Source organism: Alosa alosa, chromosome 5 (assembly GCF_017589495.1).
Source record: "Alosa alosa isolate M-15738 ecotype Scorff River chromosome 5, AALO_Geno_1.1, whole genome shotgun sequence".
Taxonomy (NCBI): Eukaryota; Metazoa; Chordata; class Actinopteri; order Clupeiformes; family Clupeidae; genus Alosa; species Alosa alosa.
The window spans coordinates 19,443,704-19,459,738 of record NC_063193.1 but is presented as its reverse complement, the minus strand read 5'-3'; the positions used below and the strand labels follow the sequence as shown (position 1 = coordinate 19,459,738).

At 42.8% G+C, this 16,035-nt stretch overlaps 1 protein-coding gene across 3 annotated transcripts in view; it reads left to right on the top strand.

The window, feature by feature from the left end:
* grid2 (glutamate receptor, ionotropic, delta 2) overlaps positions 1–16,035 on the top strand; it is a 312,935-nt gene that overhangs the window by 276,964 nt on the left and 19,936 nt on the right. For all 3 annotated transcript variants that reach the window (XR_007193537.1, XM_048243391.1, XM_048243392.1), the window contains exon 14: positions 14,028–14,194. Coding sequence is in view for 2 of the 3 variants with exons in the window: in XM_048243391.1 (XP_048099348.1) it covers positions 14,028–14,194 (167 nt within the window). In the remaining variant the exon portion in view is untranslated. The remainder of the gene's footprint in view (positions 1–14,027; positions 14,195–16,035) is intronic.

Below are 16,035 nucleotides of genomic sequence, written 5' to 3'. Positions count from 1 at the left end.
AATACAGTTTAAGTCCAGCCAGACTGTTATGATCTTTCCTTTGTGTGGCAGTGCATTTTGAAGGAACAATGCACTGCTCTGATGTTTTGTCAAATATGACTCAAGCTGGTCTATTCTTCCTGCTGCTGTTCTCTCATCTCTTCTACCTCTCGCAGTCCTGTCACTCATACCATTAGAGTTGATGGAGTAATGTTGCTTCGGTCACACCAATTTCCAAACTCATAGCCGTCACCAAAGAAAAAGATGAAACTATTCGGACTCCCCTGCAAGCCACCTAACCACGGGCCAGAGAGCAGTGTGACCTCTCTAATGAGAGACACAGTGATCAATTGAATCCCATGATGCAGAATTCATCTGGCCAATCTTCCTTCTTTCTCCCAGCCTTGCAGCCATGGCAGATCAGGGCTACAGGACAGGGGCATTTCCAATGAGCCCATTATTGACTGGCTGACAGAATGTCTGAGAGTGAGAGAGAGAGAGAGCAGAAGTGACAAAGAGTGTTCAAGTGACAGACCGAGTGAATGAATGAATGAACAAGTGAATGAACAATGATTAAATGAGAGAGATGTGGAGAACGATTATTTTTAATATGGCCGCAAGCTAACTTTAAATGAAAGGGCGAGACTACTTTAGATGCAGCACACTACCACAGCTTTATACAGCAACAATATCCCTTGAACTGGAGAGGGAGAGAGAGGGGTAGATATATATATATATATATAGAGAGAGAGAGAGAGAGATAGAGAAAGAGAGAGAGAGAGAGATGGAGAGAGACACAAAGGGAAAGAGGGGGTGGATTGAGGGGTAAAGCTGTGATGACTCATGCTGCAAGCTAATGGTTCTGATGCACTGACTGAAGCACAGTCTATGTAGTGCAATCAGAACAGAGCCCAGTTGTTGAAATGCTTTCTGATGGACGATTCATTCTCTATACACGTTACGTCACTTTATGTTTGGTCGATATGTGCCTTAGTGAAGAGATACTAGTAGGTGTTCCTTTTAGAGTCCCGTAATTACGAAGTATTTACCTAGTAATTACATGGTAATTTCTAGTATATTATTGGGTAATTACCACAGAAACAAGTTGGAAAATTTAGAGCAGGGATGTCAAAGTCAAATACATTAGAGGGCCAAAAAAACAAATTTGCTACAAGCCGAGGGCCGGACTGGTTCAATGTTTATTAAAACATATTAAAATGACTGCACGTAACCTATTGAACCAAGACGTGTACTGTATTTTATTTAATGATTAAATGAATAATGACTGTGACTGAAGTCATGGGCGGATTATGAACTTCCGGGCCCCTGGGCCTAGATGTATTAAGGGCCCCCCACTAATTGTTGTATATGTGGAAGGGGTTGGGGTTGGAAATGTTTTAATTTGTTTGATGTGATTTCCTGTATTCTGGTGCATTTTGGGGAAGGCAAATACTAAATTCAATCAGATTCATAGCCTGCATCATGATTTGTTGATATTGAGGCAATGATTCCATGCAAAGGCTTGGGCTTCAGGGCCCCCTGACCCCTTGGGCCCCTGGGCCTGGGCCCGGTAGGCCCGTGCAGTAATCCATCCCTGACTGAAGTGCAGGCAAAGTTTGCACAGAAATGTACGATTTTTCCCATCCTCACCGACCTTGTCATAAAACTTGTTTAAATGATCATACGATGCCTCCTTACTGCTTTGTCGTCTACATCAGCCTTTCTCAAACTTCTTTGACCTGAGGCCCAGTCAAGGCGTACTTTGGGGTCATAGGGCCCACCTACATGAACCCACCCCCTCCCCCCACTCCCATCAAATTAGCATAATGATATCACAATTATTATTATTTTTATACTATATTGCTATACATGCACTTCAAAACAGTCAATGTTTAAAGTGCTAAGATTGTTCACAAAAGTTTGTGAAAACATGCACATCAGCGTAGGCTACTGCTTTACTAATGTAAAATATAATTAGGCCCACAATAGTTTAATTGTTTTTGCATTGTTGCATGATGCTTGCATGAGAAATACTTCTCAAAACAACAGCAGTTATATGGGTGCCCTTGTTTTGGGATGTTTCCTTCATGCAAGCATCATACACTGATATTTATATGCTATTTAATTACATTTACATTTAATTACATTTATTATACGGCTCTTCACAATGCTAGTAGAACGCTCCATTGACTTGAACATTGATTTCCCAACGTTCTACGGTAAAATAAATTCATGTAATTACTGCTGCAAACATATAATTACCGCTGTCAATGGCAACGGGTTTTTTGCTGCTGATAAGATCACTCCGCAAGTATTCCGGTCACTTCTTGCATTGGAACTTCATTCAAAAGTGAAAGCAGATGGTTGATCAGCTGTGTTCTAAAGAATGTTTGAATCAAGTTCAGCGTGTGTTGCGAACTATTTTTTTCTCAGCAAAAGCCACGAGGAAACGGTAACAATTAAGTGTAAAGAGACATATCGTGGAGTTTATTTTTTCATTTTGGCAAGTAGCCGTATAATAAGCGGGATAATGTATAGAACGCCGGTCATTATGGGGAAAATAAGTCACTTCAGGGCGAAACAAGACCCCTCCGCTGGCGCGTCGGGGTCCGGTTCGCCCTGTCGGGACTTATTTTCCCCATAATGACCGCCGTTCTATACATTATCCCTTACTTAATTTGAATGCCTGAATGTAAGGATTCAGGAAACACAATACCAGCTTTTGTGAATGGTAAATGGCGGATCAGATCATGCGTAAATCACTGATCTGGAGATCTTTAACTATATTTAACTAAGACTAATTAATAGCTTTTGGCTGACTTTAATACTTAATGCCAAATAGTGTTTTATATAGTCTGTGCTCTGTTTTTTATGGAAGTTGCATAAATCCACATCGTTCTATTAAATGTCGTTTCATAATTAAATAGCCTTCCAATAGGTTGAAGCTTAGCTTTGCTACCAACGTGCACACGCATGCATTGAATAAACGCTCATACCACGACTTAATTCTATGCCTCTATGTTTGATGACACCAAACAAGTATTTCCTACTAATTGCAGAAATGTTTGTTTTCTTTTTCTGTCCGCCGGCTCCTTGATCAATTGCGCAGCAAATTATCAGATGATGGCCCGGGAATAATTTCACTCTGCAGACCATTGTCCACATTGCGGACCGCGGCCCATAGTTTGACAAATGGTGACCTGCATGCTGCCATATTAAGGCCTTTTCACTGTGTGTTTTAGCCGGGTTTTCGCGTGGAAGGCTCTGTAGAAATCTGGCACCCTATTCAACGAAGTTAAACTGAAAGAGCGTGCCATTCACAGACACCAGAATGAAAGAGCTCACCCCCAGTAACGCTCAGTTCACGTTCGCTCAAAATATGAACGAGTTCATGAACTTTCGTTCAATGAACGCGTTCAGGCACAACACTGGGGAGAGGGGTAGCTGAAAGTTGACATCTGCCCTGACTGAATACTGATGAATAATGAAGCTGAGGCCCACTTGCGGCGCCGCAGTGAGTGGGATACCGTTGCATTGTGGGGAATGGAGTATTGGTGCGTGCAAAATAGCAGCCGGCGGCTGTGGCCTGCGGGCCGGTTCTAATACTAATCAAATATCATCCCGGGGGCCGTAGATAATTCATTCGGGCCTTGACTTTGACATGTCTGATTTAGAGAAACTACATCTGAAATATCTCTCCTTATACCAATAAATTATAGATAATTATTGGCTAATTACTACAGGTAATGTGTAAATAAATGCAGAGAAATTTCACTACATTTTCCTTCGGTAATTACCCAATTATTGAGTGAGCTGGAAAGAAAGAAAGGAAAAAAAAGAGAGAAAGAAAGAAGGTAAGAAAGAAATGAAACCAAATGACAAATAGTAAGAGGAACATGGAAAGACTTAAATGCCAGTTAAATGCCAGCGTTCAAGGTCATGGTAAGGATTTTCTTCTGTCTGCAGTTCTGTGTATTGGGTTTGAAGGATTAATGATTCAACTCATCAACTAGAGAGGGGTCTGTTACCATCGTTACAGTCATATAGCACATGTGGCGGTGCACACAACAAGCAGTGGTTTCACCTGCAGTGCGTGTGTGTGTGTGTGTGTGTGCGTGTGTGTGTGTGTGCGTGCGTGCGTGCATGTGTGTGTTTGTGTGTGTTTGTATGTATGTGTGGTTGTGTGTTGCTTGAGAGTGAATCACGATCGCCACAAAAAAGCCCGTCAATCACTTCCTTGGCAACGACCACCTCATTCTCCTGCTCTCCAGGCAACATTCACCACCCGCCTTCAACAAACTTGCTGCGTTGTTGGGGGGGAGAAAATGTTCAGGGGGTGAAAAAGTTTTCTGTTTACTTTCGCTTGTGTATTTAGAGGTCAAGATTCCTCAATGCCCCCCTCCCCTCTCTGTCCACCATTAAGCATTGAATCTTGGCTTGCCACTCTCCAAAGAGCCAGCAGTCTAGCCTCTTTGAAATGGAGAGAGGAGAAAAACACTGAACGGAAAGAGAGCAAGAGGGGAAGCATTGGAAGAAGAGTGGAGGAGAGGGTGGGGATAATTGAGAGTGGACGCTTGACGACCGGCGGGACATGGAGGATGAGAGCGGGAGAACGGGAGCGCTGATGAGAGGAAATCTACTGAGACTTTATCTTTTCTCCTTTTTTCCAATTGATTTAGAGGCCGATTGTTGCTAGGCATCTGATGGACAGAGCTGAGAGATACAGGGAGAGATATATAGAGAGGGATGGAGACAGAAAGAAAGAGAGAGAGAGAGAGAGAGAGAGTACCCCTGACAGACAACAAGGCAGACGAAAGGAAAGGTGGAGGATGGGAAAAGAGGGAAGACTGAATGAGAGGCGAGAGAGAGAGAGAGAGAGAGAGAATAAAGAATAATAAGGTTTCGGGGGTGATGTAGTGGCTTTGGCTAATAAAAGAGTATCTGTGGTGATGGGAGAATCTGCTCCGATGCCCCGCCCCCTCCCCTTTAAAAGAGCTGAACTGTCACATGCTTCTGCCTCGGCTGCCTCCCCACGCGGGGGTTTGTAATTATGAAAACGTGTAATAGGAAAATCAATGGAAGAGTGCAGAAATGGAAATGGCAATTAGACCTCGCCAGCAGCCGTGTAATCTTTCTCAGCGGGCCGCTGCGCTGGTAGTGTGGGTGATAGGGGGATGGAGGGAGGAGAGGAAGAGGAGAGGAGGGAAGGCCACTGCTAATTGATGGCTTATTGGGTTGAGGGTGAGGTGGGAGAGGTGGGTGGCTTTTTAAACATTTTTTGTTTTCATGTTGTTTTTTTCTCCAAGCCTGTCCTTGTGTCCCCGAACCCCCCACCCCTTTAGCGGATCTTGGCTTTAGGGGAAAAACAGAGAGACTGCACGCTTAGGCCACGACGACTTCTCCTCCGACTAATGGCGCAATCTGTTGTGTATAGTTTGTGTGCTTTGTAAATTTGATGAAAGGAGGTGGTGTGCTTGTGTGTGTGTGTGTGTGTGTGTTGGGGGTTAAAAACACTTTTTAAATGCATATGAGTAACCAAGTTAACTGTTTTCGTTGAATGTTACTTTGCCTGTTTGCTCAACACTCATGGATTAAACAAGCTTGGCTTAAGCATGCGAGCGCTGTAAAATTCAACAGCTTGCTCTTGAGCTCCGAGAACACTCCTCAACGAAGCTCAACATGGTGTAGTGTCGTGCCTGTTCTTGCCATATGACAGCTGCTACCCCACTTGTTTACCTTATCTTGGGGTAAGATAAGACCTCCAGCACCACCACCACAAGGCCCTTGACTTCAACAGGCAGTTCAAATAGTCAAACAGTGTGGTTAAAGGAAACTTCAGATGGATCTATTTCAGATAACGGCTAAAGGCTATGCGGCTAAATTAGCTGGATGAAATGAGATATGTGACATAGATATAATCAAAGCCTGTTAGTGCTCTTTCATGTTTAATATGCGTGTGCGTACCTTCCACTTGACATTTAAGCCAAATTAGGTTGTTTTTTTTTCTAAATGCGATGAGTCATTTTTGATTCCTGAGATTCTTTGCTCAACGAATAAGCAGAGATCCTTCCCCTCCATGTTCTCTGCTTTGAAATTTAAATTGTGTCTGAAGGAAATGTCTGGAGCCCTTTTCATCCATATGCAGTGATATTTAAATCCTATTTACCATTGAAGCAGCCAGTGTTGATTGACCTATCTGCAGCAGAAGCAGAACATAACAGCACACAACATCTCAATCAGGGCTCTTCCTATCGCGCCGTGCTCCTGAGAGATAGCTCTGTCAGCGCCACAGTGTTGTTATGGTAGCATACCTTGAGATTTGTGGGGAGCCCAAATATAGACATGGCGAATCAGATATGAAAAAAGATTGCAAAATGAAAGGATGTATCACGCTGGGAGAGGGTTGGAGGGGGGAGACAGAAAGGCGGATTTTGTGTGTGTGTGTGTGGGGGTCATCATTGCGGACAGACACCAGTCACTTTGTGGCAGACAGCGGACATTTGGGAGGAGAGGCATCAATTCAGAACAACAAAGACAAACAACCCAATGAGCATGAGTTTAATCTTGCTCTCTTCTTTCTCCCTACTCTGTCAGCAAGCCCGGGCCCCAAATTGAATCATTAAGGATCACATCTGTATTCCTGCACAGGGAGAGAGAAAGAGAGAGAGAGAGAGAGAGAGATAGAGGCCAAGACAAGAAAATGAATTGCACCTCCTTTCTTAGTTTGTTTCATGAGCTCAATTACGGAATTGTAAATTGTGTGTGTGTGTGTGTGAGAGAGAGAGGGGGAACTGGGGCTCCGTCTCAAAAAAGAGAAGACCAAAAAAAAGTTGATGTAAATTTTGTTGGTGTTGCATTTGCGAGGGGGAGAATCAGCCTGGGCTCTCCATAAAGTCATAGCGATAGCCTCATTCTCATTCCAAGCTGCCCTCCCACCCGCGCATCTTTATCTCTGTCGGTGGGAGACAAAATGGCTGCCTGCCAAGCCCTAATTGACTTTTGGAGAAACAGAGAAAATAATACATCACACAAGCCCTTGGTGGGCGGCGGAGATGGGGGGAAAAGGTGAGGGGGGGGGGGGGGGCTTTCAAGCGGGCTCTCCAGGGGCCGGGCACTTATCTCTCAGGGAGCCCACACCGCCGCTGTTGCTGCTGATGTGATCAGGTCAGGAAACGTTCTGTAAGTGCCCCTAGCCTCGGCTCCTGCCCTACCCTCCCCTGGCTCTCAGCCAACGCACCGCCCCGCAGCCTCCACAGATCACGCCGGGTCAGTCCCCCTGCTGTCCATCAGGCCCTTAGCCCAGAGTCCAGATGACACCCCCTAGCCTCCTGTTTTAAGTCATGAAGTCATGAATGATGACTTATGTAATGCTGCTTACTCCCAAGATTAGTAAAAAAAAAATGCATTTAAAGTAGATTTTGTAGAGAGCTTGGACTACACATGTGAAGTATGAGGCTTGACACTTTTGTCATAGTTTTCAAGTTTTGAGGCATGTTCCCTGGTTTGGTTTAGTGTCCAGTGTTAGTGTTTAGTGTCCAACATATTGGATAACTGCAAAAAGCATTTCAGAGTGGCAAAAAAAATCCACACGGCTAAGTGCAGATAGCTGACAGGCAGATGTAGAAATGTTGCTATTTCTGTGCAGCCATCTGGTTTCAAGGATGAACATATACTCTCCATAACAGAGACCGAGAGGTGTGTATCTGGAAAGTGTGAATCCTTGGTCTGAACATGTCTCTTTATACAATTAATTTATACTGAAATAATTTATACATACATAATTTTACTGTACAAAGTACAGTTGAAACTCAGGTTTATAAGTCACTGTCAGATAAAGCGATTATCTGTATTTCAGTTGTGTGAGACCTTTAAATGCACACATGAGTGTTATCAAAATTATCTCAATTTCTTTACAGAGCTTTGAGCTTTTTGTTGTGTGTGTGTGTGTGTCTGGTCAGAACACCACACTCTGAGTGCCTCTGTAGCTTGCTCTCTTTCTCGGTGTTTCTCTCTCCCTCTTTCTCTCCATCGCTCTCTGGCTTGGTTCTACACATCCCCACATCCCCTCTGATCCTGCCCGTGTTGGCCACAAAGAGCACATATTCACAGGCAGCGGGACAGCAGAGGAGGGCCAGGACAGCCTTGGGTGGGTGGGGTTAGGTGGAGGGGAGGAGAACCTGCACCGTCCGTCTGATTCAACAAAGCCCAAATCAGCCTCAGATATATCAACATGGCGACAGATCAGAGAAGACGGTACTCTCTTTTTTTCTCTTTCTCTGTCAGCCTTTCTCGCTCTCTTTCTCTCTCTCTCTCTCTCCCTTTATCTCTTTCTTTTTCTTTTAAGGACCACTACTCTACACTCCAGATTTAGTGGCCTGGATGAAGCAAGACTTGAATTCGGACTATTTTTACATTCATGGTATAGGCTATTTACATAGCTTATTTATATAAACCATGTATAATTTATAGGTTATATGTATAATATATGTATATCTATTCATATATAATATATTATCTGATCACATACAGTATATATATATTTATATATCAGTATATTATTTAGATTTATATATCTACATACAGTATTCATGTATATAATCTCTCATGTATTGTGCTAAAGATCGTTCTCACTGATTCAGAGCTGTTTTCCAGTCAAATGATTATCTCCTTCAGTTTGTGTATGAGACGTTAAGCAGCTTGATCCCCTGGTTGAGCTGCTCTTTTACTTGCTCTTAACTCAGATTACCCTGCACCCTTGTGTGTTAAGGAAAAGATCAAAGAAAGCTGGTGGCAGCTGCAGTTCAATAATGAGCGGGATTTAAGGCAATAAATGGGTTTTATTTATTTATTTTATTTTTCACGCATCAAGAGCCATTTGAGGTAATTGGAATCATTTCATAGGCATGTGGTTGTGAACAAGGCAGGGGGTGGAGCTGACTTTAATTCAATTGTGTGAGTAATGGGACTGTCACTTCAACGTGTTGTTGACATCTAGATTCGGCATCAGAGAATCAACATCAAAGAGAACAATTCATACAAGTGCTGCATATAGATGCTAGGCAGCAACAGTACAGTTAATGTAGGTCCCTGCAGGTACATGTAGTTCGAAGTGCAACCCAAAAGCAAGAAAGAAGGTACAGAAAACCAATGGAAGAATGGAAGAGCTGTTCTCCTCACAAAGATGCTTTTCCAGAGAGACACAAAAAACACACTCTGCTGTTTAAATGTCAGAAACTAAGCCATCTGTTTTGCGGATCAATAGTGCAGAGCAAATCCAGTATGTCTCTCTGTGCTGTTTGTAGGAGCCAAATACATTGCAAATTGTAGTCAGTAACTCCAATTTCATTGCTTCAATTGCGTTGTTGATTGAACATTGTTAAATAGAAAAGACCTGTGAATTGTGGGGGCTGGTTTCTATATTGTCTGCCAACCAAAATTACTCAAATGAATTAGAACAGCACAAGAATGAATTATTGACCAACATCTTGTTTTTAGAACTTGCATCTGCCAGAAACTTTAATATTAGCAAAAGCTGTTTGCTCAAGCACTTCACTTTAAATCTTTGAGTCTTCAGTGACGTCAGGAAACTTCAAAATTACTTTTTTTGATTTTTCACTTATCTTTGTATCACTTTAGAAAAAAGAACAGATGAAAAGTTCACTTATTTTTCTTTAGTTGTTCCTTGTTTACTCCATGGGTAGTTTAACTTTTGTATTTCCCTCAACATTCGCTGAGGATCTTCCATGGGCTGCAGGCAATCAAGACCTAAAAAGAGCTTGATTAATCTCACATTGAGAGTCACACTGTCTGTGCATCCCTCATTGGTACAAAAGAGCTTTGAAGTCGACTGGGTGAAAGGCATGCCAGTTTATTTGCTTGACAGTAAGGGATAAAGAATTGAAGCCAGGGATGAAAACCTTGTGTTGTTGTTTTTTTTTCTTTTGAGAACACAGTTTGGCTTGTTTTTTGGAATCATTTAAAAAAACAACTTACCAGAACACCAACCTCTGAAAGAGAAACAGAGAGAGAGAGAAGAAAAAAACAGACTTATGCCAAATCCTATTAGCAAAGGCATTTTAGTTCTAGCTCAATGAGCTGTCCTGGACTGTTTCTATAACATCTGTTTTATATTATTCTACATTCTGTTATCAGATACACGCCTTTGAAAAACAGGGCTAATTTACATATGGCCAGTGATAGGCTATTAATTGTTTTATACCGGTATGTATGTATGTATATATATATATATATATATATATATATATATATATATATATATATATATATATATATATATATATAATATTCCTCCTGAAGATGTGAGGAATTAATGACAGCTCAAGGCCAATTAAGAATGGGAGAACAAGCGCAGGAGAGAACATTGTCACGCGCCACCTGTAAGCTCAGTGCGCTTCAGAGAGCCTTCTGGATGCACCAGGGGAGTGGCACACCTTGAGGGAGGGCTCTGAAGTCTCCCGGCAGTATGGCATTGGTTGCTGCGTAGAGATCCCGCTTTAATGTCAACGAAGTTCCCCAGACAGAATAGGTGGCTCTTTACTTGTTTATGATGCCATACACACTGATTTTGGGAGAGGTTTGAGCATGTGTTGAGAAAAGGTATAACAGTTGTCGATTATTGGCGAAATAATGCCCACAAAGACGTTTTTGGTTAAATAGATCTTAAAAAGCATTAAAGGTATACTATGCAGGTTCAGGTGATTTTGCCGACTGTAGAGCTCCCTCTAGAGTAACACTATATATTTATATTTTACTCTGCTGTTGTAAATAGCAAACTTCTTGTGACTTATCCCCCCTGTACACAATGAAAATGCTTTTGTTGTGGAGATGAAGGATTAACAACAGGTAAAAACTATCTCCAAAGAGCTATCTCTACTGACAAGGAATGTTTCCTGATTCTCGTGAGATTTGTCAGGCCGCCGTTCTTGAAGTTGCATGGCTGGTTTTCTCAGTAGACTTGCTACCTCTATGCTGTAAAGCTATGCTAGGCAAACGATTCTCCTGTTACAAGTTCGTTTACCATCAAATTGGCTTCGTAAAGGTGAAAATCTTGCATAGTCTGCCTTTAAAAGATACAATTGATCAGCTATCTTCTTTTTGACATGCTCTCTCTTTTTCTCTCTCTCCCTCTCTCCCTCTCTCCCTGTCTGTCTTACTTCTGGATGTGGAGTCCTTGCAGTGCCACCGTGGCCCTGGCCCTGGCCCTTGAGCGGGGTCTCAATGGGAGCTGATTGGGCCTTGGCAATGGCAGCAGTCTGTGCGGCAGGCTCTCTATCCCAGCGGGGCAGTCCCCTTTCATCAAATGAAAAACACTCTCTCTCTCTCTCTTTCTCTCTCTCTCGCTCTCTCTCTCGCTCTATCTCTCCTTCCACAGCTAATTCTGTGGCTCGAGCTTGACGGGAAAAAAAAGACATGCGGCGTAATCCCTTATTGATGACCTTTTCAAATTTGATCTGGCTGTCTGGTTTAGATGGTCGTCATTAGGACTGCTTATTTCAGAGAGCCGCCTTGAGTGATCTTTTTTTTTTTTTTGATGGAATTCAGTGAGACTGATGTACATTTTCACGTTGATCAATCTCGGATGTCCTTGTTGGACATCTCCAGCCTCCTCCTCACAGTGCTACAGTGGATGTTAAGACTACAACTGATCCCAACTCATTGTGTGATCTGCACGCAATCACTTTGATTATCACCCACATTGAGGCCATGTTCCTGCCTCTCCTGCCTCTTCCTGGAGCAATATCAGCCCCCATTTATTTTTGCACACGTCTCATCCATGTGCTTTAATTACTTTCCATCCCCCATGGCCATTATGTCATGTTCCTGATGAGATGTGGAGTCTCTCCTTTGGTCAGTGTTAATAAGCAGCCTTTCTGTAATTGGCCTTTCCTTTACATGTTTAGAGTGTGGTTGGATGTGTGGAGAGAAAGAGAGAAAAACAGCTTTAATTTAGTTATTAAGAATCTCACGAGGCCTGCCAGGATCATCTCCTCGGAAACAACAATGGGACAATTAGCATTCAGTGGAGCAAGCGTGCCGCGTTTGAAGGAAAATGGCTCTAAATAATTACCTCAGAGCGATTAGAATCACAGCCCCTGTTATTGCCATACCTGCAGGTAGTAGCATCCTCCCCACACTCACGCACAACCCTCCCCCGAAAAAAAAGATACGCTTCACTGGATTCTCTTTAATGGGTGCTTCTGACTCAAGGATGTCCGAAAACGTTGGACGTCCATCTTTGTTCGTCAGTTTGAAGGCTGTGTTTATAGAAGCCTATTCTCGTCCCAGAATACACATTCATCCTCACAAACAACTGTAATCTCCAAAACGTCTCTCAACAGCCTTCATGTTTGGGCTTTTTTTGGTTGTGTTTGTTTTGTTTTGATCTGAGCCTTTCGTCGAAATGGAATCGATAAAAACGTCTCCTGCAGTATTTTCCGACAGATTTTGTTTGACGTGTACCCCTTCCGAAATGCACTGTTATTACACGTTCAAAAGGGCAAGATAGCACATGCCGAAAGTCACATTGGGCTTTTTATATCCACGCGTGTCAGTGCTACAAGGCCATGGACATTTTGGCAGTTGAAAATACAAAATGTGGCCTATGAATGCATCCTTTTAGTGTGTTGAATAAATATGCTAAATTCAACCTACACAAGTCATCTGGAAGAGAAAACAACCTGACATCTAACCTGTTGTTTGTTGCCTATTTCATTTCTTAATGCTAACTGAAAGTGATTTCATGAGTGCGCTCAACTCAGCTCTCAGCTCAGCTGTATGATTGGGGGGAAGGGATGTTTTTGATGTTAGTCCATCTGCAGAGCCTGTCTATGTACATAGCCTAGAGCAAATACACAAACCACTGGGCAAGGCAAGGTACTGTATTTGAGCATATGCTTGTTCCACAGCAAGCAGTATTAAATACATTTTGATTTGGGTGAAAATGTAGTGTGACAGCACAAAACTGGCAGCCACCATTTTGGGATCTTTTTTTCTTCTTCTCAAAAGCCATTTGAACTCAGCTTGTCTAACATTACCTGGCTGGGTTGATGTGTTTGCCGGTTGCTATGGAGCTAGCTGTCTTTAGAAGAAGGAGCTCCAGCGGCCCTCTCTGTGCCATACAGAGCTGTGATCTGCTACGCTAATCCCCCATCTTCTCACTCCACACACTCAGCTATGACAGGACTGCCATGCCCCGGCACTCCAGCGCATCTCTCTCACACTCACTGTCGGTCTGCAGAGATCCATCACAACAAGCTAAAGGGACTGGACAATTTGGACAGCCAAACTGAGTGTAGAAGAGTTTTGAGCTGGCAACATAAAAGGAAAGCCTGTGGGTGTCTATTATAAAGATTTTTGGCGATGTCTCAAGCTTCTCTTTCTCAAGCTTCTCTAAAGGAAAAACCTTCAACCACAAAAGCCCAGTCACCACTACCACTGATTGCCCCTCACAGCATTTAGTGTGAGAGTCACTGGGAAAGTGCTTTTTATACAGGTGGCTTTAGACTTTGGACCGGCTACTGCCTGACTTCAGATAGAGAAGCCATACGGTATGGCTTTTTTTTTCAGAGCCTGGTGTTGCAGTGAGAGTCAGTGTGGAAATCGAGAATAACACTTTTGTGTGCAGGTTGACAGTGTTTGTGGTAGAAAGCGCTAGGGGAAACAGAGTGCGAGGGCCACCACTGAACTCGGAGAGGCGTTAGGATGTAGTGGCCCAGTTGTAGCTACCGCGAAAAAAAGGACCTGGCATTGTTTTTCACCTGGCCTCAATGCTTGGTTTTTTTTACTTCTCTTTTGTACCTTCTCTAGCCATGGTGCACCCAGCACCTGGGCACCATCCATCTCTCCTGTTTGTTTTTCTCTTTGCTGCTTATGGTAATTCTACGGCACTTGATTTGTTTTTGAACAGCTTACTCATTTGTTTGTTCCCTTACACTGAGAGCCCCTTCTCAAATTCATTTTTCTCTCTCTCTCTCTCTCTCTCTCTCTCTCTGTTTTTCTCTCTCTATCTGTCTTCTTTTCGTCCACAGGTGAAGTACGGGCGCTTTGCATTTGTGTGGGACGCAGCTGTGCTGGAGTACGTGGCCATCAACGATGAGGACTGCTCTTTTTACACAGTGGGAAGCAACACGCCAGATCGGGGATACGGCATCGCCATGCAGCACGGCAGTCCTTACAGGGACATTTTCTCTCAAAGGTACGGAGGGGAACGGTGGCTACCCTCACCCAGCTAAGGTCTACTACAGTACAGGGCACTCCAAACTTTTCCACACAAAGTTGATCTGAGCGGGTCTAGATAATATTAGTCTGCCTATTGATAAGCTGTTGCTAAGCTGCTTTACTTGCTGGTAGATTTGACACAGTCCATTTGGTACTGTGAGACATAAATGGTGGTAAGACCATGGATTATGGGTTTTCTCATCGCCCTCGCGCTTGCTCCAGAGAACCCAGTAACCACATACAGAGATGATGCATGATGATTTTAGAGACAGCACATTAAGAGACAGGAGTGTGTGTGAGTGTGTGTGTGTCTGTGTCTGTGTGTGTGTCTGTCTGTGACTGTGTGTGTGTGTGTGTGTGTGTGTGTGTGTGTGTGTTGGGGTTAGACAGGGTTTGCTACTAACTCTTGACTGATAGACATGAAGGAAGAGGATGCACCGATCTAGATGATGAATGTTATCTAACTTGACTCAAAACAAGATGGACGCCATGTGAATTTGGTGAATTGTTCTGCCTCTTGCCTCATCTCTTTTCAATTGAGAAAAGTATGTGGACCTTGCATATGAGTTAACAGCCATTCTATACCATGCCACATGATCTGAAGTGGCCCTCTAATAATCTTATGCATGATAACATTATAACATGCACATTTTGATCATATTGTATTACAGCATAAGCAATATATAATGGCATGAGACACATACATTAGATATGTTAGGTTATTGAAGGAACCCAATATGAATGTTTACATTATACTCAAGTTCTGTATGCTTATGCAAGCTATTTATAGTCATATTATGTAAATCCTATTTGCATTGGCTATGATTATGCATAAATATTGCTTATGCTTACTATGTTTATGATGGAAAAGTACTGAGAATGACATTAGGACTTGAACATGGCGTGCTCTCTCCAAAAGGATCCTCAGTCTGATCTCATTTACATAGCCCATTAATTGCCAAGTGCTGCCACAGAGGCTCCTTAATGTTTTTACGAGTCATGCTGTGTTTATGAAAAATGTTTGTGTGTGTGTGTGTGTGTGTGTGTGTGTGTGTGTGTGTGTGTGTGTGTGTGTGTGTGTGTATGTGTGTGCCTGTGTGTGCGTGTGTGCGTGTGTGTGTGCATGTGCGTGTATTAGCTCCATCAATATCAGTATGTTTACGCCTGTTTTGATGTGCACCGCTGGTGAAACATTGCCAATGATGACGCTCATTAAAGTAAACAATCTATTAATTGATAGTGAGATTTACTTCCTCGTCATTATTTCCAGGACATTGTCGGCCTCTCGGGGAGCCATCACTGCTTATTTTCATAAAACAGTTTACAGGGAGTGTTCCCATGGCTTGCGAAACAATGCAGACTAAATTAGCCTGTGAAGAAATTGTGATGAAAACACATATTCGTCTCTCTTTGTTCACTTTCTGGATGCGAGGAGTCAACAGAGCACAAAAGGGAAAGAAATTGCCTTTCCATCACATTGGCGAGATAGCAGCTGTGCCTTTGCTTGGTGTGGCTGTGTGGGTTTCCGATCACATCACAGCTAGAAACTAACTTTGTGTTGCTTCAAAAAATAGGGGGAGCGTTTTAACCTCTGGTATAATGTGTTTCGCGTTGTCAGAGTGGTCTGATTAGCTGTTGCTTTTTATGAAATATCCTGCTGGTATTGCTGTTTATATCGTACCGATACAAGAGGCTAGTTTAAGAGGCTCAATAAAAAAACTGCAGTGAAACAAGAAACACTTGTAGAATTATCACATTGGTGAGATCATGTACACAGATTTACTGGTCAGATAGTGAACACAGTTGTGAAATAATTGT